At 38.1% G+C, this 12,838-nt stretch overlaps 1 protein-coding gene across 1 annotated transcript in view; it reads left to right on the top strand.

Annotated features, from left to right (window-relative positions):
* The window catches only part of LOC145986708 (scavenger receptor class B member 1-like), a 73,699-nt gene that overhangs the window by 50,117 nt on the left and 10,744 nt on the right, over positions 1–12,838 (top strand). The window contains exons 7-8 of the mRNA XM_083121030.1: positions 526–644; positions 4,687–4,812. Coding sequence (XP_082977156.1) covers positions 526–644; positions 4,687–4,812 — 245 coding nt within the window. The remainder of the gene's footprint in view (positions 1–525; positions 645–4,686; positions 4,813–12,838) is intronic.

Raw genomic sequence — 12,838 nt, 5'->3', positions numbered from 1 at the left:
CAGGCTCCCCGATGGGATAGCGGTACCACTGTCGCCTTGTAATCAGAGGGTCCCGGGTTCGATTCCTGGTGGAGGCACATTGCGCAGTGATTCGGATCCCACTTGAAACTGTGAGTGTAGTTCCAATTAGCCTCTCTGAGCATCTACGTGCTACCAAAACCAAAAACAGCCAGAAAACCCGCTTTTTTCAAGTCTTCGAAGATTTATTTCGAATTACGTACTGTGTTATACTGTGTTATGATGTCAACAATGATAACTTTCCATAGGCATTTCATTTTTTAGGTTCACTAAAACCGATGTTGAGGGTTCACTATATTTACATTTGTAAATGTAATGTATTTGGCTCGAGACTGGTAACTTAGGTTCACAATAGCCGAACTCACTACATCCAGGTTGACTGTATTTGCTAAGATTATTTAAATGCTTGGACACTGAATTCGAATAGGAGTCAACAGCGAGTTAGTCACATCAGAATGTGTGAATTCAGTATTGTGAAAATTGATGAATGTCCTCTGCTTCTTCCAGGTTTTCCAATGGCCGTTTCGTTCCCGCATTTCTACAACGGGGACCCAGCACTGTTAAAAGCTGTGGATGGACTCGACCCTGTGAAGGAGAAGCATGAATGTTACATGTTTGTGCAGCCGGTAAGTTCATATCTTATAAATCACACACAACATAAAATACCCTTTCTGTCCTACACATCCTGACCCCTAACCTCAAACGTCAAGCTTCATCTTCTAGGAAGACATATGTCCCTTGTCATAGCATCAGTCTGAAGACCCCCCACTGCGCACTGGTCGTTCGAAAAGGTTGACCGTTCTATTGATCAAACGGTCAAAAACTGTTCTCTTTCAAATGTTGGCCTCCGTAGATACATGGACATACCGATTGAGTCCTTAGTCTCAAATGCCTTAGATCTTAGAATATTTTGATAACATTTACTTGTAGGTAGGTTACAGTGCAAAAACAAACACTGATCAATAGAACGGTCAACCTTTTCGAACGACCAGCGCGCAGTGGGGGTCTTCAGACTGATGCTATGATGGTGGACGTAGGGAGCCATTTTCTTTTGAACACTTTAATATATGGAAACTACGAGCACTATGCCATGAAAACATAAGTGGAAAAGAGCCTGCTGTTGTTTCGGCTTGGTGAGGTTATCAGTTGCAGCTTGTTGTCCTTGATTTCATAAGGCTGCATACTTTTCGGCAGGGAACCTCCCCGATGGCGTTGTGGTAGCGTCGTCGCCTTGTAATCAAGGGGTCTCGAATTCGATTCCCGGTGGAGGCACATAGTGGTTTGGATCCCACTTTAAACTGTAGGTCCAGTGCCGATTAGCCTTACTGTACATAAAGTGGACTTAAACACCAAATCAACCAATCAATTAATTTTCGGCATGGAAATCCTTGATGGCTTTACCATTAATGGACACGAATGATTTTTTAGTTGTGTTTGGTAGTTAAGAAATGATATACTATATTCTTTCAATTCCATTTTCTTTGAGGGGGATAATAATATCCCTGGTAGGGATAAAAATAATTTTCATTTGGCGGGAATAAATTATTTTGTGAGGGAGTGATATCCTCGGTCCCCCCGTTAATTCTCACACTTCTGCGGGTTGACCAGGTCTGGTTTAGATCTGTCTTTATCTTAGAAGCCCAGACATGCTAGAAGTAAACTAAAATAAATTCCGTGTCTCCACAGCCCATTGAGGGCAAGACCTGGGAAGAGGCTTTTAGTTAGGTGACTCGTGGTCAGCGTATCGAGTCCCATCACAGCTTTTCTGGTCTTCTACACCCGAGTTCGCCACCTCTTCTTTTTTCCTGTAGCTTTAGTATAGATCATACCTTCCCCCCATCAATTTGCCTCAGATTCCATTATAAATTAGTCAAACACAGAAAAGATTTATTTCTCTTGTAGTCTACGGTTATTACAAGCATAAAAACACAGTTTTTCGTTGTGACGTTTCAGGAGAACTCACGTTCCCTTCATCAGACATTTATTTTTAGTTTGATTAAAAATACAGTTGTAACAATGGTTATAAATTTTTAACAAAAAAGAATCAGTTATATTATTATTTCGGATAAAACAAATTTCATCATATTTTTTAAAAAATTATGAATCCCAAATCGTTACTAAGGGCACTCGCGGGGAGACCCCCCCCCCTGAGATTTCCGGAAACAGTTAATGTAATTACAATGGTGAAATTGTAGCGATATTTTACTACAAAATATATTGTTTTCTGTGACTACAGACCGTAAGTTGCAGCAACTATTATTATTATTATTATTATTATTTTACAGGATCCTTCGGCACGTAAAACCATGGGTCATAGGTGCCATGAAGGACAATAGATTAAGGTGTCTCTGACTCTGATTGATATCTGTGCATTGTGAGAAAGTATAAGAATACAAACTACTATTCATCAAGAAAGTGATAGATGTTTATTGAAAGGAAGCAAGGCGAATCCAATTTCTATCTAAATAGTAGACTCGAGTCTGACCTTGTATACAACGGCAAAGTATTTTCAAATCAATCTGAATTTTATGATTTTCAAAGTAGCAGTAGTGGTAGTAACTAATGATAACAATAAATAATAATAAATTTAATACAAATAATAGCAATAATTATAACAGTAATAAATAATAATAATAATTAGAGTTTCTGTGATTTTGCTCCCCCCAAGAGAGAAAATCCTGCAGGCGGCCGTGTCCGTTACGTTAAATTTTAAAGATGGTGGCCTACTGCACTTGTGAAAAAGAAAACTCCATAGTGGGTCTGTATTACCATTTTCATTATTTAATTTATTCCAGTGTTCTTCTACAAAAAAAGAGGAAAGATTGGCAAAATATAAGACATCGACTAAAAAAGACACAACTTCCCACTTACAAAATTTCTGACTGTGCCACTGACAGCACCTTTGACACCAGGGTCATCTTAAAAACTTCTGAACAGAAGCGTGATATGAAGACAGATATAATGTCTCCAAGGCCTGTATGGACAAGGTTGGCATATAGCACGAGCAAATTGTGATGTAAAGACAAGAAAAATTTATCACACCATTAAAGATCATTAACGATGACCCTGGATTAATTATAGGAAGTGAATGTGCGGTCACAGACTTGCTCAAAATATTTCCTGTCAACGCGTATGCAAGATCATAGTACTATTGTTCGTTCCATACTGCCAGATAATATCAGTGCTCCTTTTACAGTCAACTTCTTACAAACTCCTTTCACTTTGTATTTCTTGCTTTTACGCTTACAATCCATGTTAACAGTCTTCCTAACAGTAGTGTAAACGTTACAATTTTTATACTAACTTGCAGTATTATTGTACATAAAAGAAGTTAAAATTCCAATACGCTAATAAGGGTGGAAGTCGACATACAACCACTTCCATGTGGGGTGTTCTGTTATTTCTGTTCAGAAACAAGCGAAAGCTGTATAATCAAAAAAATCATGCAGACATTTCTAATTTCGAAAACGAAAATCAAATTGATATCATGTAATAACTTCTTAACTTATTATTTTCTGTTACAGAATCGGTAGCGACGGAAATCGAGATTTTGAGTTATCTGAACATGCCATATAATCGTTATTGTACAAGGACAAAAGACGAGAAGTTTGCTATGTTTCTTACGGCTAAAAACCCTTCATTTAACAAAGTTATGAACAAAATGCATTTGAAAACTTAAAAAGTGTGTTGTTTAGCGTTGGCGCTAGTGTGTATGTATGTATGTGTGTGTGTCAGAACTAGTAAGAAATCATTTTTTTCTGTTATCTGTCTGTTTGGAGTTCTGTTGACAGGTTGGAGGCACATACACGGGCATAGCATGTTTAAAGAAATTAAATAAATAATTGCTATTTTACACATTTGTTCACCTCTAGACCTAGGCTTATTCGGTCGAGGAATAAATCTAGCCATAGCTCCAAATCCAGTGCTGGTTAATTTTGATACCCCAAGTGGAATATACAGACCAAACTCGTAGACGAATTGGTGGCAATCGCAATTTCTACGGTCAGAACAGGTTTGGACTTCGGTATTGATTTGCACTTTAGTGAAACGTGTCAGCTATACAGTCTGTATCATTTTTTTGTTACCGACCATTTCGCATATTGCGGTTAACCGAAGCAGCGTGGAAGAATGTGAACTTTTCTGTTTTTCAAAGATCCATTCTTTTGGCGCCTGATGGATACTGTCCAGAGCCTTCCTGCAGTCGATACAGTATATTCACATTATGAATTATCCGTAATGTCCTCTTATAACGAACCCCTACGGATTCAGATGAGTGGTTCACCATATCCCAAGTTCACTAAAACCGAAAATACTTTCCCACAACCTGAAATGAGATTAAAAACTTTTAGCTGACGAGCACAGCGCAGACAGCCACTATATTTATGATGTGAAGAATGATAATGTTTCGTGGATATATAATTTTTTAGGTTCACTAAAGCATACGCTCCAGGTTCCCCGTAAAGAAAATTTGTATTGTATTTGGGTCTGGAGTAGTACATTCAGAGCTGACTGTGTGTGAAATGACAGATGAAATTAAGCTAATATACAACATAAAAGTAGTGTATTCATAACTTATGGGATACATTTATTTTAATTGAGCATGGCTTTTCTGTACTTTTCTCGTTGAACCTGTTAAAATGACAAATGTTTTTTTCTTTTTCGTTTCAGAAAATAGGCGTCCCGGTACAAGTCAAAATTAGATTACAAATTAATTTGCTTGTGAGCAAGGTGGCGTACATCAAAGGCGTATCCAATATCAGTGATGTGGCGATTCCTATCTTCTGGCTCGAAAGTGTGAGTAATTTCATTTATTAAACTTTGGATTTCTGTTTAGACAATTAGAAGGAGAAATTTGCAAGGCCAAGATCGATGATCTGTATATTCCTTATTGCATGCGTTGTTGCAAGCAACAGTTTATGAAGTTTGGAATACATGACCAGAAAATCGATAGACGAAAATGGAGACAGGGGGATTGACAATACAATTTGAAAACAAAGCATTCGGTACATATCAGCTGCAGAAAAGCCGGGAGATTCAGTATTAAAAGATAGAATGTGAAGCATTAAATACGGGATGAATATGCTGTTTCGGACAGCCTGTGGGGTTTCAACCAATGAAATCATATTAATGCTAAAAGAGTGTCACATCTTACTTTTGTTTCAATTCTTTTTCGTTCTATTGCGTAATATCCTGACTGACAGGGATCCAGAAAATCAGAAAATGTTTTTCCGAAATCTGGATAGAGACAGTTTTTTTTATTTATTTTTTCCTCGACCAGAAATTCAGGGTTTCCGCACACCACTTGTGATTTACAAAAACTTAAAAATACGAGGGCCCGGATTTTGATGATGTAAAAATCTTTGAAAAATGACCTTTAAAATGAAACAAAAATCTTTGAAAAATTACCTTTAAAATGACAACAAAAATCCTGTAAAAAGACCTAAAATCTTTGAAAAATCACCCAAAAATTTGTACAAAACTCAATCTGCTTATTGAAAATAGTATATATATTCCAAGACAAACAACTTAACAATTGCTTCTTCACATTGGTGTGTTGTACGGACTGTGAATAAGAAACTCGAGAATGTTGCATTTCGCGATTTTCAGACAGGCTTTGTTGCGCTAGTAGTTAAACACAGATTAAGTACCGCAAGATAACATTCAGACAAAATATAAATTTTTGAACTTCTTGTGTTTCAGCATGCAACGACAGAAAAGTATTTTTAAAAAAATGACCTAAAATGACGCAAAATTTTAAGAAATGACCGTAAAATAAAAAATGGTAATAAATGACCAAAAAATGACCCAAAAAAATTACATTTCTTCAACCTGAGGAGGGTGTTCAGGATTTCTGTATGAGTTAGCAATGTCTACGTTGTACCAGTTAAAAGATGAAATGTCATCAAAATCTGGGACACTTCTCCGTCACTTGAAGGACAAAATGGGAATTTCTCTTTGCCGGTGGACTTTTCGAGCTATATTCTTATTGAACGATAGCGGAAGAACGAAGGAGTGAGAAAGTCAAAGGCGGTGTGGAAATATTTTCCAGGTCAGATCCATTTAATATAATCTTACATAAAATGCAAAGAAGTTTCTGGTCACCGTATGGTCACCACTCTCGTTTTTGATGCGTTGATCTCCGTGGCGGAATGGTTAGCAAAAACAGCGCTCTGACGCCAGGGGTCCCGGCTTCGATTTTCGCATGGGCATGGGTATTCTTTGTGAGTGTCCCTTCATCAGTGTCCCTTCATCAGTGTCTTCCTATCATCACCCGTCCTCATCTTTGTGATTTGCCAAAAGTTGGAGAAAAGCGACGATAAATAACAAAAATAGAATAAAATCTTCTTTGGTCAAAGGTTCGAACCCTGAGAAGCTCCAAAAATTGGAGTGTTAGCCGAAATTCATGAGAAAAATTGGGGAACTACTCGAAAGCAGTGTTAGCGACCTCCTGTCTAGAAAAAAATAGAACGGCAGCGTTAAGATTTGATGCGCTGACCATTCATCACCAGCAGGCTAAAAGGGCTGTTGACAAAAGAGCAAAAATGCAAAATTTGCTTATTTGGGCTAAAAACCCATTTATTAATCTGATGGCTAGTTCCGATCGAAACCAGCTTCATGTGACAGTAATTGACACGCCATTTCTTGGGAACTGCACATGATATTTCAGTTCTGTCTTTTTTGTTTATTAGTATACATATGAAGGTGTGACATTCGAATTACAAAGCAATACATCCATTGTTACTAGGCTTATTATTGGCTCAGTGTTCTGGTCGACCTAGGGACTTCACTCCCCTCCCCCATCAATGATGACTACGCCGTAAAACAACAATTCCTCACTTTCTCACAGCATATGTCCGTTTTTTTGGACGTGTTCTTATATTGCTCCACGCACTCTGGAAGTAAACATTGCAGCTTATGGCGAAAATGAAGGTCAACCAGTCATCAACGGGCTGTTGGTAAATTTCCACTCCGGTCGGATATAAATAGGATACTATTTCTGCGTCCTTGACTACATAATGGGTTTATGGCACATACTCCGCACCTTATTCTCTTCGTTTGTTCCTGTAATTATGGTGGCTACTTGGGAATAAAATCCTTCGCGGCTTGCTTGTTTTGGCGATTTTTTTTGATTTCTTTAACTGAAACTTGTTTACTGTCAAAGGCCATATAAATTTAGTGCCTGGTATATTTATTCACTTAAGTTCATTGTACTCTGAAAGAACCATGACGGTGTACCAGTGATTATCCACTTTTGTGAGACTGCCCAGTATAATCCTATTTTACTTCCCCTTTGTCACAGGCGTGGAGAATTGAGTTTTGGTGCTCCTAATGTTTTGATTTAATTTAAAATTGCACCTTTGGAAGTGATGCTCTATGTCAACGTTTCTCAACTGCGGCCCGGCACCAGGCCCTGGCATCTACCAGGGGAAGTCATTAAATAACAGAAATTTTATTCTAAATTTCATGGATATTTATGCACAACGAAAATTTATATTTCGGGACGCGAAATGGTTCCTTATTAACATGCCATGAAGGTTCAGTACGGAGTCATGGGGGAGTGTATGAATGGGTGAAAAGATTTAAACACGGAAGTCGAGATGTTAGTGATGAACACCGGAGTGGGAGGCCAATTTGCATGGCAACTGAGACAGTGAAACAGCAGATCGACACAGCGAATCTGTTAATTTAGTACACTCTTCCCTCACTTAAACAATTGTCTCTATACTGAACCTTCATTCTGCTGTAGATTTCAGAAGGTTTCATTGCCCCTGGCCACAAAAAACGAATTACACTTCGTTACTCTTCTATGGTGCAAGTCAACAGTGAAGCGGCCATGTTGTACGAGATACTGCGCATGCGCATACTGCTCGATCGTCACGACACCTTTACGGCGTGTTGCTAAGGAATCATTTTTGTACATAAATCTCCATCAAGTTTAGAATGAAATTCCTGTTATTTAATGACTAACCCTCGTATTATACTGGGCCTCGAGAGGTTCTCCTGAAATTCGTTATCTTAGTTTGACCAGCAATTTTCATTGACAAATATTTCGTACTGGTAATGTTCTGATTAACTGAACTTTTTCGGTGTTCAAAATGCAACATGCCAATGAAAGTCTTCCTTAATTCAATGTTTCAATGATCTACAAATTTTCATTAGATCCAGGGGCGTGATGCTGATCACATCACCCCCACTCGCGACCGGATCAAGAAAGTGTGGGCCGTTACCCCCACATCCCCTATACGCCTTCATGGCGTGGTGCTATGCACAGGGGAGCACTTTACCTTTTTTATCCGGTGGTTGAATAGTAATTTAAATCTCACAAAGAACACCCATACTCAGGCCCGAATTCGAACCAGGGAACCTTGTTGTCGTAGCGCGGTGTGCTAACCACTGCGCCACAAATGTCGGTGTATTATTTCTTGAAGAAGATGAAGGCATAAACCAGCGACTATGCTTTATTAAGTACTTACCGTCTACTATATTTGTAACACGTTTTTGTGTAGATTCAAATAATAATAACAATAATTTTTAATAGTTATTATTATTCGGTAACATTCAAAGTCTAATATTGATAACAACTCGTTTGAACCAGTTTCCAAATTCAAGTACTTAGGAGTAATACTAGCAAATGAAAATGATATTAAAGAGGAAATAAAAAGCAGGCTTAATTCAGGAAATGCATGTTACCTTTCTCTTCATAAACTTTTGTCGTCTCGTTTAATATCTAAGAAACTAAAAGTTAAAATAAACAAAACAATAATTTGACCTGTAATATTATATGGATGTGAAACTTGGTCCCTTACATTGAAAATGGTACATAAATTGAGAGTATTTGAAAATAAGGTCCTTAGGAAAATATTTGGACTTAAAAGGGATGAGGAGACAGGTGAGTGGAGGAGGTTACATAATTTAGAAGTACATAATTTGTATTCATGTCCAGATATTATTAGAATAATTAAATCAAGGAGACTTAGGTGGGCAGGCCATGTGGCACGAATGGGAGAGGAAAGAAGAGTTTACAGGATTCTTGTTGGGAAACCTGATGGTAAGAGACCAGTAGGATGACCAAGACGATGATGGAGGAATAACGTTGAGATGGACCTAAAGGAAATCGGTAGGGATGGAAAAGAGTATATAGATCTTGCTCAAGATAGGGACAGATGGAAGGCCTGTTGCTGCAGCCATGAACCTTCGAGTACAAGAAGGCTAGAGAGTTAGTTAGTTATTATTATTCGGACTGGACCAATTTGATATGAACGAATGACCTCCTTACAAAAACATTTGATGATTCCTACACTTAATACGGTTAACATATTTGAAAAGAAAAACCTAACATTAGAGGTATGTAGGAGACAAACAGAAAGATAGATATAAAAACCAGCAATGTGCAGTCACGGTTCATTTGCCCTACATGGGATTTCCCACAGTTGAACCTGCAAAGAAGTTTTGAAAAGTGCATAATCAGATGACGCACGAACTTTTTACCTTGCCCTAGATTAACCTTCATTTTAGTTATTTCCTGGAAGTGGGCCTCAGAGATTAGTCGAGAACGTGAATTATATATTATTTCTTCCAGCATTGCTACCTCGGGCAACACAACCAATCTATCGTGGATCACAGCGGCTTTCTGGATTTCCCAGGTAGTCAGTATAGAAACTGGAATGTTGGCCAATTGAGAAACTCGTTACGGATGCGTTAATGTTTTTGTGTGGGACAATAATAATAAAAAAAACTTTAGTGTTTACTACAGTGAATGTCCGAGAAACTAATGGGTCTGGTCTCTTAAAGAGGTTAATCTCTAATAGGGGCCTTAGTTTGAAAATGAGAATAATAAAGGTATCATCAGGTGACTGACATGGAAGTAACATAAACCAATATGTAATAAGTTAATTACTTCAGACGACTAGAAATATATACAAATATAATTAGATCTGTGAAACCCAAAGTAACCTTAATATATGATTTAATTCTAGGAACACAAACAAGCAGGTATCTAGGCAAATTAAAGTATTTCGGGATGGATCCTTGTACGCTATGCAAGTGCATATAATAATAATAACAATTCTTATTATATATAATGATACATATTATTATTACACGATAGAGTTCAAAGATGGCTTTAAAGTAGAGACATGACGATATACGTTCATCTACCTTTTCTCCAGTTTTGATCACGAAAATGTGTATAAAATTAGCTATTCTACGAAGGATATAACTGTAAATATAATTGGAAAATTGAAAGATGCATAAGATAACCAAAATACTTTTTGATAATTGCTTCTCATGTATCATTTTGGTATTTTGTAAGTTATATTACTATCTAATTCCCAAGATCATGATTATTGAAGACTGCTCAATAGTCATATGCAGATATAAAAGTACTGCAGAAAAAAAATATATAACATACCTCTTTCATTAGCTTGTTTGCGAATCTCTGAATCAAAAGGAAGTCAATTAAAATTCCCAAATCCTTTCAGTTTGTATACACTTAAAGTTTACTTTCATTAAGACATAAATTTGATGCAATGTTTTGAAGATTCTTAGTACCAATGCTCGAAGCGAGAGGGGGTTGAGGGAAATGAAACCCTTCCCCAGTTAGCAAAATGTATGCACCTCCCCCTCTCCCTCAGTTGTCTTCTTGATCCTCTGTTAAAATATAGGATTATCTCCTCAGCCAACCGCACCTAAAAATTTCTTCTTCAATGCTGCCTGGGGTGTAAGAGTTAACCATTTGCGAATACACCCAAATATCAATCTCCTTCCTTCCACATAGTACACTCTGGACTGCATTTTGAAGACCAGCGAGGCTTTGGCGCCTCGACTCATGGCTAGTATAATCCTCCATGAGACTTATCATCATTCATCCTCATTTTTGCAATTAGCCACACGCAGCAGAAACGCGAAGTACAATCGTTCATTCATTCAACGCTGTGTGAACACCAGATTAGTATGCATTCTCTAGACTTGCACCTAAGTCACTTTATTCAGGTCTCATTGAAGCTTGGCTTAGCTTAAGGCTTTACTCTCCGCAAAAGAGAGCAGATTTCCTAGTGTCCCTCCCCCTGAAACAAAAAAAAAAATATTAAATTTGTATACACTGAACGTAATGCAACACAGAAAAGATGAAGGTTACTGTCATAGTGGGGCTTTCTTGGAAGAGGATCATCTGACCTTTGCAGAAACTAGCAAGAGGAATTCCCGGTCTCGAACCAACTTACATCATTACAGCATATGGGTACTGTAATTGCAGGGAAAGAAAAGTACAGAGGAAACAATTAGCACATTAAAGTGTGGAGAAGTGTTTTTTTCTGATTTTTTTAAAAGAATTGTCCCACATGCTAATTGGGAGCATAATCACAGCGGAAAGTTAAGAGCTTGTATTTTCGCGTTGGCAATCTATTTCTAGCAGTTACCAAGGGGGGTGGGTATTTCCTTCTTCGTACTTGTCGAGGTGAAAGGGGTGACCTACGACGAAGGCACTCAAATAACCTCTCTTCCACGTAGTATACACCCGGGATGGCATTTTTGCAATCTGACGAGGCCCTGGTGCCTGGACCCACAGCCAGTATGATCCTCTGTTCTGTGTGTGTCTTTTGCCCCTTCATCCATGTCATCCAATCACAATTCATCCTCTTCATCGCGATTAGCCAAAGTGGTAGAAAAGATACTTAAAATAAACTAAATCAAATAAACTCCTACTTGACTTTCAGTCTCTCTTTTCGAAATTATCGACATTAATCACGACAATAGCAATTGTCGTGATAACATAGCTTACAACCAAAGTCCAGTGTGTATACAGCTTCAGTTACTTAAGCTTACTTAAAATTGTCATTTCATCGATTGATTCAGTTTATTTTACTTCGCTTTTCTGACGCTCTTGGCTAATCGCGAAGATGAGGGTGAGTGATGATGTGATGAAATTGATGAAAGAACGCCCATGCCAAGGTCAGGATTCGAACTCGTGATCCCTAGCGTCGTAGCGCGCTCTGCTAACCACTCGGCACGTTCAAGATCTATAAACTTATTTTGCACAGATGTTTTGAAGCATTTGTCGCTCAGTATCCATATACACTGTACACGTGGTTGAAGTATATGCATATGTGGCACTCCCCGTATGATACTTCATTCCAGGGAGAATGCACTCTTAAACACGTGTGCCTCAATCAATTACATGTTATTTAGTACCCATACATTTGAAGGACACTGGAGTACGCATGTGGGAGCTGATTAGGCTACAGCTCCTCCAGAAAGTATGAGAAAATCAACATTTGCTAAAGAAAGCAGCAAAGAACTCGGGGAGACAAAAGTGGTGCATGCAAACTCCCCTTAAAATGACCCCCAATTACCACTTTTTCTTTTTTTCTTGAGCAACAAAAACGAAGGGAAAAAAATGATAATTACAAAATATTGTAAGTTTTCCCCGTCTCTACCTAGAAAGCAGCTATGTGATGTCGTTAGTGTTGAAGGATATCTAATTAAGTATCAATCCACTCTGTGCACATGTTTGGAACATACGCCATTCAGTATCAATGTACTTCAGAGTGGCGGCCGATGAAAGGGGCTGCAGGAGTACAGCCCCCCAAATAAATTATATTTTGTTACAATTAGTGCAAAAATTAAATAGCGGAAGTATAAATATTTAATTTTTGCACTAATGGCAACAAAATATAATTTGTTTGGGGGGCTGCAGGACTGCAGCCCCCCTCATCAGCCACGGGAATCCACACGTCACTCAATTACATATTATTGAGTTCCTACGCATTCAACACGTGTGTGTGTGAAGCATTTGCCATGCAGCTTAGATGCATTCTTCACA

Source organism: Lepisma saccharinum, chromosome 4 (assembly GCF_977018435.1).
Source record: "Lepisma saccharinum chromosome 4, izLepSacc3.1, whole genome shotgun sequence".
In the NCBI taxonomy this organism is placed as follows: Eukaryota; Metazoa; Arthropoda; class Insecta; order Zygentoma; family Lepismatidae; genus Lepisma; species Lepisma saccharinum.
This window is presented reverse-complemented; position numbering and strand designations above follow the sequence as displayed.